General features: G+C 33.0%; 1 protein-coding gene across 1 annotated transcript in view; it reads left to right on the forward strand.

Annotated features, from left to right (window-relative positions):
• The window catches only part of Nup107 (nuclear pore complex protein Nup107), a 304,699-nt gene that overhangs the window by 179,679 nt on the left and 101,789 nt on the right, over positions 1–23,231 (forward strand). The window contains exon 16 of the mRNA XM_090410299.1: positions 10,149–10,218. Within this exon, the coding sequence (XP_090266425.1) occupies positions 10,149–10,218 (70 nt within the window). The remainder of the gene's footprint in view (positions 1–10,148; positions 10,219–23,231) is intronic.

Consider the following 23,231-nt stretch of genomic DNA (forward strand, 5'->3'; position numbering starts at 1 on the left):
TATTACTAACATCATGTTCCAACATACAAATGTGCACAAATTCACATGGAGAGAAGAGGCAAGGAATAAGAAACGTCTCATTGACTATAGTATTGTTGATAGTGATGTTTTTTCTCTGGTGCAGGACACTAGAGTGTACAGAGGACTTGAAATTGGAAGTGATCACCATTTAGTATTAAGCAGGATAAAATTGAATTTCACATTGAAAAGAAGAACATGTAAGAAAGTTTTAAAACAAATAAAAGTTGAGCAGCTCTCAGATGTGAACTGTAGACTAAAATATACAAACATTATTCAAGAAAAAAATGAAAGAGTTTGAGAACAAGAATCGAACCTTGGAGATTCAGTGGCAAGCTCTGAAGAAAACATTGATTCTGCCAAAGAGGCATGTGGTGAGGTTGTCTGCAAGGATAAAAAAATCAGAACTCTGGTGGACACAAGAAGTTAAAAAGGCAGTGAAGGAAAAGATGAAAGCATGTCAAATGTTCCTGGCAAATAAGTCAGCTTGTGCTCTTAGAGAATACAGAGACAAATGTAAGAAAGCTAAACAAAAGTCATGGGAGTACTTTGGCAAGAACATAGAAAATAAACATCAAGAAGGTGACAAGATATTCTGGAGGTTGTTGAAGAAGCTCAGAAAAATGAGGAAGAAATCAGAGTGCTGTAAAAGGAGTTAGAGATGATAAAGGTGATATGAAAACTGGAGAAAAAACCCTTGAAGTATGGAGTAATTGAAAAATTGCTAAATGAAACAAGCAGTGATGACAGCACAGTGATAAAAAAACACTGACCAGACGTGCAATCAGGAATACATATCCATGCTTGAAGTAGAAAAAGCCATCAAAAGTCTGAAATGTGGAAAGGCAGCCGGAGTAGATGATATTAGACCAGAAATGCTCAAGTATGGACGTATAAAAGTTTTACAGTGGCTACACTGCATAGTTCAGAGGGCCTGGACAGAAGGACAAATTCCAGGTGATTGAATTAGAGCTCTCATAGTACCCATATATAAAAAGGGAAATAAAACTGATTGTGAGAATTACAGAGGTATTTCTCTACTAAGTGTTCCTGGTAAGATTTATGCCAGTATACTTGAGAAACGGTTGAGAAGGATTGTGGAAGAGAAGCTTGGTGAAGAACAAGCTGGATTAAATCCAACTAGAAGCTGTCAGGATCAGATATTCACTTTATGACAAATAGTTGAAAAGTCATGTGAATATAACAGAGATCTGTATTTAAGTTTTGTAGATCTGGAAAAGGCATATGACAAGGTGCCAAGAGAGAAGCTATTTAAAATGCTACAGTTGTAGCGTTTTGAATAGCTTCTCTCTTGGTTTCAGTGGATCATTATATCAAGTAATACTTAGTCTTTATTTGAGTTGTAAGTCAGCAATTAGAATTGAAGGAAATATAGGGAGATGGTTTAATGTTAAATCTGGTGTGGACAAGGATGTACATTTTCACGTATGTTATTCGTTATCTATATGGATTACATTATGAAGGAAAATGGTATTAAACCTGATATTAAAATTGTAGATGTCAAGTCAGCTCCTTGCTTTATATGGATGATGTTATACTTCTAAATAAATCTGCTACAATTTGCAAGATTCCCTGACTAAATTGAATAACTGTTGTAATAGATATGGTATGAAAGTCAGCAATAACAAGACAAAGATAATGAAAATAGGCAGAAGCATTGAAAATATCAGCTGTATTGTGAATGGAGAACCTATAGAACAAGTAAAACATTTCAGCTACTTAGGCACGATTTTTAGTGAATATGGTAAATTAAATATGGAAATAGACAACAGAATCAACAAAGCTGGTATGGTAGGAAGTCAACTGAATAAATTTATATGGAATAAGAGAGAAAATAGTCAAAACACTAAATTAGCTGTATACAAGACAGTGTTCAAACCAATTTTAACTTATGGATCTGAGAGCTGGGTCAGAAGTAAAACACTTGACCAAAGACTAGAGACCGCAGATATGAGAGTCCTGTGAAAGATTAGGGGCGTGAACAGATGGCATCAATTTCAATATCATATTAAAAAGGGGGATATTAGAAAAGAACGTGACATCATCAGCATCCAGAAATGTGTTAGCAGTGCTAATCTCAGGTGGTATGGTCACTTAAACAGAATGGGCAAGGAAAGATTAGCAAAACAAGTGTTCTCTGGCAGGTTGGCAGGAAAAAGACCCAGAGGAAGACCAAGATATAGGTGGATTGATGTGGTAAAAAGTGCCTTAGACCATAGAAATATAAGATCTGACAATGTTGTAGCTTTGACAGGTAACAGATTGATTTGGCAGAAAATTGTAGGTAGGAAGTTAGTAATGATGTAAATTTTTCATGTAGTACTATCATATCCTATACACCCCTTGAGGGTAAATGTCAGAAATTTGATGATGAGGTTGTAATTTTCAAAAAATCACTATTATGAGTACCCTCTTTTTTATAAACTCATCGTGCAAAATACTTTGGAATGCTGATTGAAACGTGCATCATTTTAAAGTTGATGAACATAAAGAGTCATACATATGGATAGAGTAGAACTGTTGGGATATGATTGTGAGTGTCTGAGGAATGTGTTTAATGTATCTGTAGTATTCTGTATTCTCTTTTACAGGTACAACATGGGATGTAAAGGTGACATTACTGAATAGCAAAAGGATGCCATTGTTTTTGGATGAGAACATGGACCTCCTTTGCAAGAGGTGGCGAAATGTCTGTGAGTGTCTGAATCCACAGTCAGTAGCTTCCATTTACAGTGAAGAAGTATGGATATTTTCACCATAGACAGAGAAACTGTGGTAGAAGCTCTATGATGACAAATCAGGATTTTCAAGCATTTGGAACAACTAGCAACAACTGAATGTTTTCAGACTCATCAAGAATCTGCTTCATCAATACAATTCTGGACCCAGTAAACCAATTTCAGAACGAACACTATGGAGAGAACTGCATGGGTTGGGCATTTTCAGTCATGTTGCCTGGAGTTAACTGTCCAAAAGAAAAAGCGCCTTTCATGGGCAAAAGAGCATCGTCGAGCACTGGGCCATTGACTAGTGGAGACGAATAATATGGTCCAATGAATCCAGATTCCATTTGTATTCCAATGATAGCCACTCCAGGATCATGCGGAAGGCCGGTGATGTATTTAACTTCAAATTTCTCCAAAGAGCTGTGCAAAAAGGAGGTGGCAATGTCATGTTTTGGGGCAGTATTTCAAGTACTGAGCCTTTGTAGCTCAGTCAGTACAGACAAAGCCCTTTGGTCGGAAAGACCTGAGTTCGATTCCCATCAGTGACGTGAGGAACCTTTATCTGGTCTCTTTCGACTAAACATGTTAGCTGGCTTATATGGAGGTAGGGTGTTTTTCATCCCCCAGAACAGTCAAACCGGCCCGTGAACACGCTCATCTACGGACATAGGACACACCAGGAGGCATAGGGCTTAACCATCTTATTCTTGCTCTGGTAGCAGTTAAGTGAATAAAAAATCCTTGACATCGCAAGGTAAAAGAGGAGGGAAGGAATAAGAAATTTCAAGTGTGGGGTTAGCCCATTCATTGAGGTGCCCAATCTCATGAAACCCATGAGTTATCTGACACTTTTAAATAATGAAGTATTGTCATTTGTCCAGTTTTGGGAACAAGAAGGACACATAGTGGATTCTGAGTTTCAAGATGATAACTTGTGTCAATCTAGCCAGAATTGTGCTGAATTGGTTTGCAGAACATGAAAAAAGATGTTCCACATCTCAGTTAGCCAGCCAATTCACCCTATCTGAATGTTATTGAAAAAATCTGGGACATGCTAGAAAGGGCCATAAAAAATCAACACCCTGCAAATTTGGTGGAATTAAGGGACTTTTAAGCATTAAGTAGAATAAACTTGATACACATGTGATAATGAGTCAAATTGACAGCATGCCAAAAAAAAAATCCAAGCTGTAATTAAAACAGGTGGTGATATAACTCCATCATATTGAAGAATAACGTTTGCATTCCATAATTTTTTTGTCCGGTGTGTTTACATCTAGTATACTCACTCTCCTTTAGTTACTATCAATAATAGTTAATGACAACTACTAATAACTACTGTTTTGTAGTTATTATTAGATATGAATTGATCTGTCAAAAAAAAAAAATTAATGTGTTCAAAATTTTCAGTAATCAAAACACTACTTAAAATATAAATGTTAATACTGTTAATTCACACTATAGCACAATAATAACATTTTCTCACCACCTGTCTAAACCTCATAGGCACAATGCTATTCTGAAAAAAATCACTACAGCAAATTATCCACTATTATAACAAATTATTTTTGTGAATCCTATGGGTTTGCTATAGTGAGAGTCACCTGTAGATCTGATGTTACTTCATTATTTTCATTTGAACTTTACAAGATATGAAGTATTACTCAGTAACCACTCAGAGACCAGATGTGAAAGTATGCATTGCAGTGTTCCACCTTGTTTTCACATTTCATCCTCTTTTCTAAAACCTTTCTGAATGTATTCATGAATGAGCACAGCATCACAGATAAACCATACTTGATTATTTGACAAGAATCTTTATTGAAGCAAAATAAAAAGATATTGCTAGAGGATAGTCATTCTGCATGATAACAAACTTAAAAGGACTGAAGGGAATAGCTTGTTATAGTGGAAGGTTTTGATGTTGCAAATATCCCTTAAAATATCCCTGTAAAATGTCATAAACTCACCAAAAACTCAGGGCCAAACAGCAGTTCATTATAATGGTGTTTGCTGTAATGAGAGATGACTGTAATACCGAAATGTCTCAATGGAGTTGTCAGCATCTAACATTCTTGTTTGTATTTGTTTAGTTTAAATATAACAGTCGAAATTGATTTAATAAAAATAGGATCGCTTAAGGTTCAAAGCCAATACCTCCACATTGCCTTTAACCTGGCATTAGTAAGGTGAGGTGTCGCAGACCCCAAAGATTTTAAATTGACTAAAACCGTTTAACAATACATAGCAGTGAGTCATGCCTCAGTATAGCTTCCCCTTCCATAATCTGCTGTTCGACGCCATAGATGACAGGCTATTGCACGCAAGTAAGTTTAGTGTGCTGGAGTCCACCAGACCCCACCTTACCAAAAGTGTGACTATATTTACTTCCGAAACGTAAGTTGTTTTCATGTATATTCCACTAAAATATTATCGTTACTGCTGTGTCTTCTATGTTTTTACATACCAACTACAAGCAAATACGTTTTTGTAAATATTTAGAGGGTTGAGAATATCTTTTTTTTTTACCAGATGAATTACATGCAGGAAGAACAGAGGTTAGGTCAACTTATAAATGACGCTTTGACAGACAAAGAACCATTTAGCAGAGATGATGATAGTGAAATTGATTTAGAATTAGTCGGTAACCATGAGTCTGATACAGAACAAGACTGTGAGGAAGAATCTTCAGAGGAAAAATCCACAGAGGGAGCCTTTTACTTGGTGAAGGATAAATTATTTGGGTGGGTCTGTGGGACCCCACTTTATCACTTTTGTTACATTTTTCCCACCTCACCTTCACCTGGTGCACCCCATTAGTAGGTATCCACTGGGCTGAATGAACAAGAATGAGCTGGAAATTTGGGACTTAGCTAATCAAATTGTACTCCCTGTTGGCTTAAACCACAAAAAATATGATGGTGCAACATGATGACATTTCATGTCAGCTGCACCATCGCCCAGTTAAACAACATCTCCACTATTTTCATTAGGGAACCATGGTAAGCATTGAAAAGTCAGCTACTGGAACAGACTCAAGCTCACCATCTATAATATAAATTGTTATTTAACTATAAACTGTACTAGTTTTTATGAGCTGACACACCCATTTCATTAGGAACTTATTGATGTTACAAAAAAAAAAAAAAAAACTAGAAAGATAAACATAACTTTAGGCAGTGAACAAATACAATGGGTTAAAAATATTAAACTAAACAATGAAACATCTTAAAGCAATAAAACTAGTTTACCATGTTCTGTAATATAACATGTGTCATTATGTTGTTCCATGGATGTTAAATTCCCGATGAATGAACATAAAACCTTGTGCAGTATTAAGAATTGTTTTTTTATTGTATTAAATAGGGTTGCATGTCATTTCCAAAGTCTCTCTGAATTTCTGTATAAAACAGTTATGCTCAATGTAATGCATATCTGTTTTTTTGCCATAGGACTGGATGGTTGGCATTGCTTGAAAGGCTAATCTGGACTTATCTTTTCTTTCTATCATTAGTCTGGATTCTGTTACATATGGATCTCTTTGGAACATTGTTTGCCCACCATTGCAAATGTCACAAGAGCAGTGAATCTTGTAGACCCTCACCTTCTTTAGGCAGCGAAAGAATGTGGTGGTTCCAACTTGTTCTTCTACCTTCGTGCATTTCATTGTTTAGTTTAATTTTTTAATTTCATTTTTCATTGCCTAAAGTTGTATTAACCTCTCTAGTATTTTCTAATCATTTTTTGTAACATGAATAAGCTCCTGATGAAGTGAGTCTGTTTGCTCAGAAACTAGTATTCTAGTTAAATCAAGTATAATTTATGTTCTTTACCTGTGGTTATTATACTGAAAATACAATGAACATCTCAAAACTGCAGAAACCTCAAACTCATGTACTGTATATATCTTTTTCATATTTTGATATCTCATGTATATATCTATTTAATTTATTATATCATGTATATATCTTGTTTAATAATTTCTTGAACTAACTATTTGAAACTTGAAGTAAAGTTCTCTCCTCCACCTTCTGTTAGGTAAAGCCAACAAATTGCAGCAAAGCAACAATTCTCATAACTATCACATTTAGTGAATTGTTTGTAGTTCATGTGATGACCCACACTTATGAATTACAGTAGAATAACATACACATTTCTAGTAAGCAGGTATTATTCCCAATCTCAGTTTAATATCTTCAATTCTCTTGATTTCTTTCAAAATCTGAACGAAGTAAGACAATTCAATATTAGCTCAACCAGACTTCTATAGTGATGTCATAATTTTGTTGCTCATGAACATGAATCTTCTTCTAATTAAACCTACATCTACTGATCTTAAATTACTCAACTAACATACCTAAATCTCCTTGCCTTCATTAACTCTTTCTGATGCTGATGTCCATCAAATACTGCCTTCCTACCAAATTAGATATATTTTTATTTGTTCACATTAAATTTTAACCCTTTGTGCCTCACAGACTGGTTTTACTCAAGAGAGCTGGTAATGTAGCCAGTCAGAGAGAAAGGAGAGGGACGTATTTAGCTCTGGTTCATATTAATCATATCTCTACATGGCTAGTGATAAAGTATCACTTGCTAGGCACACACACACCTCTAGAGTCTGTTTTATTTTATTTTCTAAAATAGACTGATTCTCAGTTATTGTTCTTGCATTTAGTAGGTAAAGTGAAAATAATTTACCAGATAATTTAGCATTGTTTTCTTTCTTGCATCATTCCGGAATGCACAATTCTGATCAAATGATGACCGAGATGTGGGAAGGGAGTGAAAAAAATCATTCAGCAATGATGTAAAATTTCAATAATTACAGAGATTACAGCTATGCAGGCCAGGAAATTGTTGTTGCAGTCTAGTATGAAGGACATTCTAGAAGATCTGTGCTGGAAATGACTGTGAAAGCCAGCAGCATAGTTATTTTGAAACTTATGATAGTTTTCTGTTCAGCATAATGTTCCTGGTGAATTTCAGCCAATTTAGTCAACTTGATAATACTTGATTTGGAGCCACTAATGCGAAATTCACACCATTGGAAAATGTTGGCACAAAAAACATCCTGAATTTGGATTTAGGTAAGTGTATTTTACTGGATCCCTCCCCCATATAGTTTTGGGGTGGATCCATATGGAATCTCATTGCACAAGAAATGCATCCACAAAAAATACACTGCTCATAAACTAATATATCAATGACAAACAGATAGGTTTAGAAAATATTTCTTTTATGCAAAAGTAAAAAGTGGATGCATTGCAAATGCTGAGGTTAGGTATGTGTTGGCAGTTAAAATTGGGTGTAGCATGGTGTCTCATTTATGCAAACCGCATGAAGGAATCAGTCATTGCATATTTACTGACTGAGTTTACACTACTTGTAAATGTGGCAGAATACTTGATGATAAATTACTAAACTGTATGATAGTAATGCTATGAGAAACATAGTGAACAATTAAAATTTGTTGTTTTTTACTGTAGACCAGAAATTATAACATTTTTGGAAGTTACCCTTAAAAGATTTTTTTTTTTTTTTAATTTTCAAATTAAAATAAATGTTTTACAGAGTGATCAAAATTTGTTTGGGAGACCAGATCATAAAAGAAAGATGGGAAGTGAGGGATTCAGAGGGGTAGATTGCACTTCCCTGCCTACTCAACCAGTCTTTTCAATTCCTCCTATAAAAACCTGATGTCATCTGAACAATTCACACACATCATCAGCCAAAAAGGAACATTTACTCTTGATATCTCAATCTAAATTCTTTAGGTGTTTGTGATTCCCATTCATAAAAAGTTGTAAACCTTTAGTATATTAGTAATACTATGAATGAACTAAGGATTTTTTGTAATTTTTTATTTATTTTTTACCTGGTCCAGAAACCCTGCTCTAGAAGACCAAACATGTAACTTTTTCTTCAGACCTTCAACAATAAAGTCTCACTGAAATTCATCTACCACCTGAATTTTATGTCCATGTCCATGGTGGGATTTTAACCTGCAGCTTGTTGGTTGGAGGTGGATACATTAACTACTTGGCCAACCAGGCTAGCAGATCAATTCAGATATCAAGGGAATCCTTGCATTGAACCCAGGATTATCTTATTCATACCTTGTTGCTTTTAGAAGTCCTTCCTGCTAAACACTATTTTATATTACTGATTATCATTGCAGTCATACCCCGAAGTTACGCGGTAGGTGGGACCAACAAAAAGTGTATAAGCCGAATTCGCTTAACTCTGGGTATAATTCTGCATGTAATTTATATATACAAACATACAATTGGGACCAAAGGTTTACAAAAACACCTATATTTTTTAAAAAATATAATCATAATTGTAGTTTTTTGTACATAAAAAAAGAAAGTTATTTCGATGTTGATGATTTCATAAAATCTAATAGATTCATCTGACGGCATAATGTCTTTTTCTTGTCACGCAAAATTTCTTCATAGCAAGCTAATGATTTTTTTATTCCTTGCCTTGTGGCTACAATTCGTTTCTCGTTAGAATCTATATGATCCAAAATCTGTAAACCTTTCTTTTATGATTGTTCTTACTGTGGATTCCTGTAGATCGAACTTCTTTGCTAGCTCACAAATTTTCATTCAGCATTCAAAATCCTTAATGATGTTGAGTTTTGCTTCTAGACTCGATGTTTTTATTTTCTTGCTAGCTGTAGAAGAATCGGACTTGCTTCTTTTGGACGACGTTATTATTTTTTATGTGATAAAATTTTTATCAAGAACATAACATTAAACAATCGCAAGGTTTGTAGACTATAAAAATCGTGTATGAATGGAGACCGCGCGAAACACGTCAGTGCTTGTTCACAGCATGTGGGACACTGACGAATGCACCTGGCACCAGAAAGATACAACTAGTGTTGAGCCATGGAGTGGGACGAGAATATGTACATATAAGAAACCGCGTACTCCGGATTCGCATAAGTCGGGGTATGACTGTATTTTGGTATATTTAAACCCTATGTGGAACACTATCAAGGCTCTGAAATTTAAATAAGTTACATCATGGCCATTACTTTTCTATTCCTTCATGATCTTTTCATAAAAAAGTAAGCAAGTTTACTATAATTGATTCCCCCTTAAAGGAACCATACCTATTCTGCTAGAATAGGTATGGTTCCTTTAAGGGGGAATCACTGCTATGTGTATGTATGTATGTGTGGGTGGTTGGGCAAGTGAATGTGTGTTAGTAAAAAAAAAGTTTAGTTACCTCATTTCTGTCTGAGGTAACAGCTTTTTCTGTTATGTTCTTTTCAGATTGTATTGTAAATAATATAATAAACAAAAAAATTTTGAAGTACCAAATTTATACCTTAAATATGTTATTAATGTACATTTTAATTAATTCCAGTTAGTTGCCAAAGAAGCCAAATCTTACTACCGTGTGATTCAAAAATATATAATCTTGAATGACTTAAATGGTATGTTTTGTTTATTTTACTTATTAGACTATTAAATTAGAATTTTGTAATTAAATATACAATAACTTCAGAAAATGAACACCTACTGTATTAGAAAACATTACTTCTTTGAGAACTGTAGCATTGTCATGTATAGACAATAGAAAAGACTAGAAAATATTGATGTGTAGAATAGCTTTCAGTGGGAGTATTGTGTTATCAGTTCCATAGTGCTGGCTTATTGATAATGTAAGATGTTTACCACTGGAATGTTTTTTTGATTCATCTGCTATTGTACGTCAGCTGTGGTTTGCTTCTCCACATTGAGTACTCAATCCTGTGTTATGGAATGGGCAAGAAGTAGCATTTCCTCTGTGTATGAAGGAAAGATAGTATTAACCAGGTTTTTGCAATTGCTTCACTATTAATATGTCCAAAGAAATCTTCTGTATTGAAATTAGGCATTCAGACAATAATTCATAACATGTAATGCATTAAGCTTTGTTACTGCTAGTGCTTGACTAGGCAATTTTTTTTTTTTTCATAGGTTTTGACTACAATACTAACAAAAATATAATAAAATAGTTTTTTTGTGAAACCAGGGACGGCTCGTGCATCGGTACTGCAGAACTGCAGCACCCCCAATTTTTCTTGATATATAAATATATTTATTAATTTATTTATATTTGCTTGTAATATTTAATTTTATCATCAACAATCCTATACAATTCTCTTATTTTGTATAAAAAATAATAAAAATCCATCTTGTAGCATTTAGGAGGGCGAAGGATGCTAGCAGCACTGTGTTTACCACAGTGTCATATCGCTAAGCGCGCAAGCATATGCATGTCATAGTGAGATGCGAGTATTAGTGTAATGTGGCACTGTCCGTCGCGCAGTTCTACTGTTGTTTATATGCAGTTTGCACCAGTAGTAGTGTTCGTAATGCTTATTGTGTTTACTCTGTCTCTTTAAATATTTGGACATTACAATTAAAGACATAACATTTTTTATAGTTTTTATTTTAAAACATTATTGGGGTTATGATAATGGATTTTATTTTTAAGTAATTTTGAATTATACTAAACTGTATAATTTTATCAATGTTTCATGAAAAAATAAACAATATTTTTTCATGAAACAAAACAAGAAGAATATATTTTATTTTTAAGTAATTTTGAATTATATTATACCAAACTGTATAATTTCATTGATAATAAACAATATTTTTTCATGTTTAATTTTTTTTTTAAATTTTACCATAATTTTGATATTTTATCCAAACACATATACACTGTACTTACAGTGTATGTAGTAAGTACAGTGTATATGTATATTTCAAAAGTTGTAGCACCCGCACGATTTCAAGCCATGAGCCGCCACTGTTTGAAACACTAATGTAATGTTATGCTTCTTTGTTTCCTGGCAATAATAAGTTCTGCATATACATAACAGGTGGCAAGATAATCATGTTTCTAATGTCAGCAGACTAAGATGTATGTGATGTTATTCATTCATTACTCTGTGGCACAATAATCTCCACTTGCATACATCAGATGGCAGAATATACTATACATCAATAAAGATGTTTCAAAATACATGATATTCGATGCTAAGCATGTCAGAGCAAGATGATACTGTACCAACAAAACTATCATCATTGCCACCTCCATAGTCATTTTGTTAAAGGTATATAGGATACCATGATAGTACATAATTAGGTTTACATTATTATTAAATTATTGTCAACAATCTTCTTTAAAATTAATCTGTTGTTAGGTCTCCATTATTGTCAGATCTCACATTTCAGTCTACTAAGGCATCAATCCACCTAGATCATAATATTATTTTAGTAGTTCTTGTCATCATGGCATCAAGCATCTAACTTTTCTATACAATTCTGTTTATATGACCATATCACCTCAACTGAGCTCTATATTCACAATCATGAATATTAATAATGTAATATCTTCATCTTCATTTGATAAATATCAAATTGGTTTCGTCAGTATGTTGTGTACAAATGGAAATCTACACAAATAAGTTTTCTTATGCTGATGTATTCTGTAGGGGGAGGAAACTAATGAAATAATGGAAGTCCTTTTACTGTTAATTGCAGCATGGTTCCATATTGTTAGATTTTATGTGTGTAAAGCCTTTTACACATTATCATACAATAAAATTTAAAACGTTCACACATATCTCTATAAAATTAGCATGAAGAGCAAGAGAAAGCAGGGCATAATTGAGCATCACCCCCCCCCCATCACCGCCACCAAAAATAAAGTTTTATATATATAAATATGATCTTAAAATTATACATCACAAGTCAGAATTTATGCTTTTTGCATTTAATGGAGCTGATCCCCTAAATGTTTTCTTAGTTCACCTCAACATCATCAGTGCAAGATTAAAATTTACTGTAAAAAGAAAGTTATTTTTAGTATATGCTTTCTTGATGTATCAAGGCCATAGTCATTCAAATTTTCTTTCAAAAGATATAGGAAATGTAATCAAATAATCAAATAGATATCTACAAGAGCACTCCCTTTACCATCTTTCTCAGAGTCAGAAATGAAACTTGTAAGAACACTGGTGAAAATGGGATATTAATATTTTATAAAAGTGTGATGGGGTGGTTAGGGAGTAAAAGCACCAAATTTAAGAATATTTATTTATTATTGTAACCTTTCACTATTTTTCTATGCACTTTAGACACTTATCCAGATGTTTTTTTGTTTTTTTTAACTGAACTAATTTAGAACATGAGGTGTGCTTCAATTATATGATCCCTTTATATTTTGGAACTGATTCCACTTTTCCTTCATAGTAAAGAAATTTTAAATACTATTATTGTCTTACAGGATTAATGTAAGACTGCATGTACATCTCTGAGTAATCATATTAATACAAACTGGAAATTAGTGTGAATATATATCTTGGAAATAATGAAAATGTTGATTTGCAATTTCCTAATAAAGGAAATTCTTCTAGTATACCATTCACTCTTCTAATCAAGAGGTCGTAAAGATTGCAAATATGCTACAATTAATGTCATTCTTATAATTATTTTCGATGTGCACTTTTTTTGAAAAACCAAACAAAAAAATAAATTATAAATCACATTTCATTCTAAAGTGAACACTTAATGAAAAAGAAAATATAGTAGTCCCCCCCCCTTATCTGTCGGGGATAAATTTCCAAGACTCCCCACGTATAGCACCAAACCCTATACAGGTATCCCTTGCTTAATGTGGGATTTGATTAATGTGGCGAAATTAACTGAGCCAATCCCTTGATATATGCGGCAAGAGTTTTGGTTAACGCGCCTTTAACCCTGCAGAGCTCGCAGCTGATCTGACAGATACATACAAAATGTTTAATATAAATATTCTTACGCAATTCAGTGTATAGCTTGGAGGTCATGAATAGCTGTGCATTCATATGTTACGAGTGATATTCCGCACTGTTTTTTTGCTGTCTGTTTGGTTTAACACATGTTATGTAAAAGTTTGTGATATTTGACAGTAAATTGTATCTGAGAGATACTGCGACCTCCGATATCAGTATAGTATGGTTTAATTGTTGTTGTTTTTATTATTATTCTTTGTTCATTAATTTCTAGATTGTAACTGAAAATAAAAAACCATCATGTATTACTGAAATAGAGAGCCAATGGCTTATTTATCATACATGTCGTCTAGAAGATGTGCTTTACATTATGGACAATACCAAAGAAAGTGATCTGGAGCTAACTCCACCTTTACCACGAGTTGCCCATAAGGTTGCTTATGCTTGCATCCGCAGATACTTTTAGTTTCTATATATTCTGCATGAAACTTGTAGTTTCTGTATTCGGCTATGAAATAATGTTGGATTCAATATCCACTTAATTTGTACCATCATGTATTATATTTGCGGTGTTATTTCTTTGTTTTATAACTTGTTTGCCGAGATCTGGAGAGTCATTTTGCTTGTTATCGTAGAATTTATGCTGATAAGAAAAAAACTAAAACTGTTCAAACGACTCTTGATAACTTCTTTTGATAAAAAAAATTGCAGTAAATAATATAGGTACAAGTATTTATTAAACATTTACTTTGCATTCATTTTTTATCTTTCCTAAAAGAGTACCATATCAAATGAATTATTAATACAGTAATCGATCATGGACAAATTGTAATTTTTACCATTGTTTATTAGATTTGATTAACATGATTTTGATATACGCGGTAACATTGAGGGATTAATTAACCATGTTAATCGAGGGATACCTGTATATGCTATGTTTTTTCCTATACATACATATCTATGATGAAATTTTATTTATAAATTAGGCACAGTAAGAGATTAACAACAATAAATAATAAAATAGAACAATTATAACAACGTACTGTAATAAAAGTTATCTGAATGCGAATGGAATCTTAGGTAAACCTCAGCATACGTTGTTTTATTATTTATTTATTATTTTATGAAGTCAAGAACTTTCATCTTTTAACTTAAAAGAAAGCACTTTATGGCTTCTTTTTGGTATATCCAAATTGCCACCATCACTACTCTTGTGCTTTCGGACCATTATTAAGTAAAATAAGGGTTACTTGAACACAAGCATTGTGATATCACAATAGTCTATCTGATAATTGAGAACTACTCAGAATAGTGCGCAATTTAAAACTTATCAATTGTTTATTTCTGGAATTTTTCATTTAATATTTTCGGACTAGTAAGTTGAGAGTTTATTTTTCACTTGGTTAGACTATAATAAGTTTAGTTTAATCCTTTATCCAAGTGTGAGCAAACAAACTTTGCACCTGAAAGTATCTTCAGGATTGGGGTAAGGTAGTGTAACACCAGGCAACTCGTTGCAAAGGTGGAGAAAGAACTCATCAATCCTATCTCAGTATCTCCCATAATGCAAAGCACATCTTCTTGCAGATATGTGTAATGCTATGCATTAAGGCAAGGGCCACTACCCATACCGGTTTCGACCTTTATTGAGGTCTCGTCAGTGGGAGCCAGGCCCAGTAGTGGAGATACAAAGGCAGAAGCAATGAGAGGTCATCCTAACCTATAGGAGTTGCCAAAGGATGTGCAACCTTATTATTAAATTACTCCGGATTCAGAGAAAGATGTTGAGAGTTTATTTTTCACTTGGTTAGACTATAATAAGTTTAGTTTAATCCTTTATCCAAGTGTGAGCAAACAAAGTTTGCGCCTGAAAGTATCTTCAGGACTGGGGTAAGGTAGTGTAACACCAGGCAACTCGTTGCAAAGGTGGAGAAAGCTCTCATCACTCCTATCTCAGTATCTCCCGTGATGCAGAGCACATCTCCTTGCGGATATGTGTAATGCTATGCATTAAGGCAAGGGCCACTACCCATACCGGTTTCGACCTTTATTGAGGTCTCGTCAGTTGGAGCCAGGCCCAGTAGTATTCTCTGAATCCGGAGTAATTTAATAATAAGGTTGCACACCCTTTGGCAACTCCTATAGGTTAGGATGACCTCTCATTGCTTCTGCCTTTGTATCTCCACTACTGGGCCTGGCTCCCACTGACAAGACCTCAATAAAGGTCGAAACCGGTATGGGTAGTGGCCCTTGCCTTAATGCATAGCATTACACATATCCGCAAGAAGATGTGCTTTGCATTATGGGAGATACTGAGATAGGAGTGATGAGAGCTTTCTCCACCTTTGCAACGAGTTTCCTGGTGTTGCACTACCTTACCCCAGTCCTGAAGATACTTTCAGGCGCAAACTTTGTTTGCTCACACTTAGATAAAGGATTAAACTAAACTTATTATGTACTAATAAGTGCCAAACAGGTGGATAGCATATACTGTACAGCATGGATATGCTGGACAAAGCAATGATTCACATCCTGGGTAGGACACCCAAGATTTCATCATGTTACTCAGAATAGCATTTAATTTAAAACTTATCAATTGTTTATTTCTGGAATTTTCCATTTAATATTTTCAACAAGGGTTGACCATGGATAACTGAAACTGCGGAAAAGGTGGGGCTATGGTACTACATATTTTCTTATTATTATTATTATTATTATTTGGTATTTTCTTGTAGCATGCTCATACAGTAAAATGTTTGAACGTGTTCCCAAGTGATTTACATTTGTAAATCACTTGGGAATTATTTATTTTCACACATATGAAATTCATTTTTCTTGTGAACTGTTTGAAAATAAATTGTTTGAAATACTGTAGGATGAATAGGTGGGTAACCTGTTCCCTCCTCCCCCAAAAAAGGTGAATGCTTATGTAATATATATATATATATATATGCACCTTTAAAAAAAAAAAAAATTCAAATCCTTCTGTCTTTCTTAGATACTTATATCAAATAACTTATAATTATTGAATAATAAAACCATGATTATTATAAATTAAGAAATTATTTTGTCATAAATACTGTATTCGCCTTTAAAGGAAGTATCACTATTTCTATTTAGGATATAATTGAAAATAAAACAAGACATTGCTGATGTATTCTGCACTACTGCTTGAGGCTCTTAGTGTGACTTCTGGGGAAGTGTTCTTTCTTTGTCAATAATAGTGAGAGTAATCCAAGCTTTTAGCTTTTTCTTCAGCTGAGAAGGTTATTATCTAAGGCAGCTTATTTCAGAAATGACAACCTTCAGAGCAGTAAAAGTGATAATATTTGGAATTTTTTGAGAAAAAACAAACACTACGGAGCTTTCTTTTTCATTGCATACATTTATATGATGAAAATATAGCATAGTGTTTCTAAACTTACGATAATTCCAGTATATAGCTGAACAATTGGTTGTAGATTGCAAAGAAATTGTCCAAAATTAGAAGTAGCTGCTTCCACAAATACAACAGTATTACCTTACTTCTTTTGTCAGAATAGAATTTGTAATAGAATTCAAATACTGTCAATGAAAATTTTCGAACCAATAGAAAATCAGACGAAGTAATTATTTAATTCCAGGAGCTGAGGTGCAATTGGAAATCATCAGAATTAGCACAGGACAATATATGAATATATAGGATATGTTTCATGTATTTTCACCATATCTATAGTGATTAATCACTGAATATTATAGAAATATGCATCCTACAAATTAACTAAAAATAATAATAATCTGTTATAATTACAAGCAGAAGACAAATAAGTTCCTGCTGAAATATCATTGGATATAAATTTTTGATATTAAAAAAATGAGAAAGATAGTGATGCAGTTTAACATAATTTGTTCACAAAAACAGAAAAGCTTGTTTCTAAAACTGAAGTGGGATGATCCATACAATATTATTTTCCATGGAAAGAAAACAAAAGTTCATATTTATTTCAATAAATGTTATTTTAAAAATATATAAATATTTAACATAATGATTTTTTAATGCGAGCATTTGAAGAATAAATGCAAATCTACTACTTAAAATTCATTGCAAAGGCTGGTCTGTGGTCACTTCAGGGTTGGTTATTTATTTTCACACATATGAAATTCATTTTCATTTAGAAAGAGACAATAAATAAATTGTCCAGCAAAAAGTTGAAATATTGAAGACACCAATGAAGGAAATTCTGAGTAACACAGTATACTTTAAATCAAGTGACACAAAGGTCACTCATTGACAGCTCATCCACTAATGTCTCTAAGCTAATTAAGGGATATACTGCAGAGGAGAGTAATTACATGAATAATGTTAAGGTGGTCTGAATATTTCTTCCACATCAGCCACTTGAGAGGTTAAACAATTATTTTAAAATATTCTTGGGGAAGAAAAAAAAAGCTACCATCATCATCATCAAATTCCTGCCATGTACCCTCAAGGGGTGTACAGGATATGATAGTACCACATGAAAAAATTACATCATTACTAACTTTCTGTCTACAATTTTCCTCCAAATCAGTCTGTTACTTGTCAAGACTCCAACATTATCAGATCTTATATTTCTATCGTCTGAGGCGCTTTATACCGTATCAATCCACCTATATCTTGGTCTTCCTCTGGGTTGTTTTCCTGCCAACCTGGCAGAGAACACTTGTTTTGCTAATCTTTCCTCTCCCATTCTATTTAAGTGACCATACCACCTGAGATTAGCTCTGCTAACGCATTCCTGGATGCTGACAATGTCGAGTTCTTTCCTAATATCCTCGTTTTTAATATGATGTTACCATTGATGCCATCTGTTCACGTCTCTAATCTTTCTTAGGACTCTCATATCTGTGGTCTTTGGTCAAGTGTTTTACTTCTGACCCAGCTCTCAGATCCATAAGTTAAAACTGGTTTGAACACTGTCTTGTATACAGCTAATTTAGTGTTCTGACTAATTTCTCTCTTATTCCATATGAATTTATTCAATTGACTTCCCACCATACCAGCTTTGCTGATTCTGTTGTCTATTTCTATATTTAATTTACCATCTTCACTAAAATCAGGCAACATTTATTGAAATAAATATGATTTGAACTTTACTCCTTTTTTTTCTTGCAGTGCTTCAATATATATATTGGAATATTCATGTCATGTCATGTCATTATGGTTACAGACTTAGATACACTGTGTTTATAGATTTAGATACACTGCTGTGGTTTGTGAATAAATCTTTCTGCTTTCATGAACAAGATATTGTGTTAAATTGCATTACATTCTTATTTTAAGGCTAACTTTAAAATATTACAAATTTGTAATACTCATTTGTAATATAATGTATGTATTCAGTAGTATTTCAAATGAACTTGCAATTGAAAAATAAAACGGATTATTATTGTTGTTGTTATTTTTAGAGTGCTCATTTCAATAATAATAATTCCGTTTCTTCCTGTTGTAAAATATATGATGAAATTATGTGAGACACGTTCTATATGGAATTGATTTAAATTTTATGTTCATTTGAAGTATTCCAATCACATCCCCTCTCCTTCCTACCTGCCATGACTGCTCACAGTAAGTGAATTATATATACTTTTTTTTCTAATTTCTTATTTCATACTTTTCACAGTGTGTATTTCACATTTCATTATTATCTAAATTAGGGATTGGCAACCAGCGGCCCACGGCCCAAACATGCATTTTTGGCAGCACATGAAAAGTTGTCCATACTTACATGGCACACGTGGCCTGTATGTTGAATTATTTAAATAATACATTTTATAATATGAATAATAAATTAAAAATAATTTTATACCTATACTTTGTGATATCGCCATGCAGCTTGGTGCGAATCAACCGTGTGAGTCATCAGGAGTGGGGTTAACAAAGGCGACTTTATCCGACAACAACAGAGATTTTGGCGCACTTTTGCAGTCGCATTCCTTAGTCCATCTTTTAATATAATTTAATAATTCAATAACATCAGCTATTATTTTCAGGGGATGTATATTTGTTAGAAATATTTTTTTCACTCACTATTTTCTCTTAATTAAACGCTTGTGGCCTGATTATTAAAAATAAAAGTTGAATGTGGCCCACAAGTCTGAAAATGTTGCCGACCCCTGATCTAAATCAATAACTTCATTTTATCCATACTATTTCTTTACAATTTGCTTATTCCCACTGTTTTCTTTTCTTTTCTTTTCTTTCTGGGTCTCAGTATTCAGTTGTTTAAGAATGGACATCAGCTAAAATTATTGTAATTTTTATAAAATAGATTGTCTGTTGTTGGTACTAAAAAAAGGCATATCTTTATGTCATGGAAGTTGGATATAAAGTTTAATGTTATTTTCTGTCCTTTAAAGGGAAGGGAAGGAATTTTTGCCACAAAGAGAATTTCTCTTTTTTTTTTTTATCCTTCGAATATGCCATAATAACATTCTTTTTTTTACTTTGCTATTTTGTAATAAAAAATATTATTAGTGCAACCGTGAAAAAATTTCTTGTCTGTGGAACACACTGCTATAAAAATTTAAAAGACTGTTTCACTATCTGCAAACTGTATTTTTGTTGACTAAAAACAGTCTTATAATAAGCAAATTTCAAAAACCAGTTGCAGTAGGATCTTTTGCAAGCAGGTGAAAAAAAAAATCTTTTTTTTCACCTGCTTGCATAATGAAACAATTTATTTTACAGTTGTATCATGTTTTCACTTGAGAAAAAAACTGGTATTTCATGTGAAACAAAATTCAAATATTATGAGATAACGTGAGCATTTTCTGTTTGAGGATATTCCACCAGAATCTTCCTCACTACTAGGTGAAGCCCTCTCTCATTGCAGGATGTTTTGGTCTACTTCTCTCATGGTGACCCATTCCATATTGGGAGAGTGCATATATATTTGTATAAATGAATCTATTTCCAAACATAATTTCATGTCTTGGTTTCTATTCATGATGTTACATGAGCATAAGAGAATGTAATGTAATCTTGCTATTTTGTAAGATAACATGGCAACATGCCATGTTGGAACATGAATCTGCACAAAAACATTCAGAACTGAGGCTCATAACATGGGTTTCCATGGGAATCTAAATCTGAAAATAATAATTAATAGACATGGTAGAATTAGTTAATAATATGCCTTTAAGTGTCATAATACCTAATATTATTGGAATATAATTATAATTTGTTATTGGGAAAATGATTTCACATTCATCTTTCTCAAAATAGATAATTAAATATCCATTATTTTGCTGCAAGTTATTTTTCTGTTGCCAATAAGTTAATTCTATTCTTTAGTTTCTTAATTTCTTTGTAAATTAAATCACTTGGCTACTTGATTCCAAAGAAAATCTAGAAAATTTGGCAGTACAGTCAAAAGGTGACTGGAAGAACTAATTACAATTAGGTATTTGCCTTTGTTGTATATATACTACAGTGGTCTCCAAACTTTTTTTGATTGCGTACCCCCAAGACAGAAAAAATAAATAGTGCGTACCCCCAATTGATTGAGCAAAAATCTATTAATAAGTATTATAAAGAGGAAATATGTCTTGTATCATCATATAATAATTAAAAACGCTAGATATTTTTACGAGTGAGGAAAGATTAGCAAAACAAGTGTTTTCTGCCAGGTTGGCAGGAAAACAACCCACAGGAAGACCAAGATATAGGTGGATTGATACAGTACAGTGTGCCTTAGACGATAGAAATATAAGATCTGATAATGATAATATTGGAGTCTTGACAAGTAATAGACTGATTTGGAGGAAAATTGTAGATACGAAGTTAGTAATGATGTAAATTTTTCATTAAGTTTTAAAAGAGGTAAACCGTGAGTAGACATATCGGTACACAATAAATAATGGAAAAAACTCATGTAGAAAGATTATTTATTAGTATAATTTTCGCCTGTGTGTCACAGGCATCTTCAGTACATTAAGCTCAAAATTAAACACTAACTGACAATTCAATATTGGGAGAGTGCATATATATTTGTATAAATGAATCTATTTCCAAACATAATTTCATGTCTTGGTTTCTATTCATGATGTTACATGAGCATAAGAGAATGTAATGTAATCTTGCTATTTTGTAAGATAACATGGCAAAATTAAACACTAACTGACAATGAATTGTCAGTTAGTGTTTAATTTTGAGCTTAATGTACTGAAGATGCCTGTGACACACAGGCGAAAATTATACTAATAAATAAGCTTTTTACATGAGTTTTTTCCGTTATTTATTGTGTACCGGTAAATTTTTCATGTAGTACTATCATATCCTGTACACCCCTTGAGGGTACATGTCAGGAATTTGAAGATGACGATGGAGATATTATTACACATTATTTTTATTATTAACAGCTTACAAACATATTTATTACAATATTTAATGTGAGCAATAGCCTTGCATTTCTTTCATAATTTCTTGAAATTCTGGTTTGATGACTTCTACTACTGCAATACGAAGGTCTGGTTTCAAGTTTAATTTATTTCGATATTTGGTTTTAATACCTGTCATTGCAGAAAATGATACCTCACATAAATGAGTAGAACCAAATGGTAGGAATGCATCATTTGTTGTGTTTACTAAATTGCTATACTCGGACTTCAGTCCCATCCACCAATTGTGAAGAGATTTCTGTTGAAATTTGTTTTTCAAAGTTGTGTTGTATCTAATGTCAATTAACTGCTCTTGAAAAATAATCAGAAGATGGTCAATTTTTACATTTTCTGCAAATGGGTATAAAATCCATTGAAATTCTTCACTAGGAATGTGAATAAGTTACAAAGATATGTCTCTGAACCTTTTAAATGTGCAGATATTAGACTTTATGTTTGTTTTACATTTACATTATTTTCTGTAACGAAATCAGATAAAGATGGAAACATTTCTAAACATCCCTTTTCAAATTTCTCTCTCCATAGCACACCGTTTTCTTTTTTTTTTTTCATTCATTGTTAAAATGTTACCTTTTCCTTCAAGAGACAAATTAAGCATGTTTACTTTTTCAAAAATATCAGCTAGGTAGCATAGTATTAATAACCACTTATCGTCATTGAAAAGATCTGCAAATTTCTTATCTTTATCCAGTAGGAAAATGCGTAACTCATCTTTTAGTTTTACAAATCTCTTAAGCACTTTTCCTCGAGATAACCAACGAACCTCCTTGTTGTATAGAAGATTTTCGTGGATACTGCCCATCTCTTGACATAGTACTGTAAATATTTTACTATTCAAAGGCCTCGTTTTTATAAAATTAACTATATTGATAACATCCTGCGGTATTTTGTGTATATCAGGCTGCATTTTTTTTGCTGCAATAGCTTGCCTGTGGATAATACAATGAATGAATTTGACATGTGGTGCTATTTCGGTTACTTTTCCTTTGAATCCTTTCTTTGTACCAATTGAAGCAGCTGCTCTATCGCTAGTTATGCTTAAACAGTTTTTCCACAAAATATTGTTTTTAACAAAGAAGTTATTTACTGTTGAGAAGATATCTTCTCCTGTACATCTTTTCTGAAGTGCCACACAAAAAAGTAGTTCTTCATGTAATTTATTATTAAAATAATATCTAGTAAATACCAATAACTGAGACATGTTGGCAACATCTATGCTTTCATCAAGCTGTATAGCAAATTTCCCACATTGAGTCATTTGT

Source organism: Typopeltis vanoorti, chromosome 20 (assembly GCF_054136105.1).
Source record: "Typopeltis vanoorti isolate ZY-2024b chromosome 20, IOZ_Tvanoo_1.0, whole genome shotgun sequence".
Taxonomy (NCBI): Eukaryota; Metazoa; Arthropoda; class Arachnida; order Uropygi; family Thelyphonidae; genus Typopeltis; species Typopeltis vanoorti.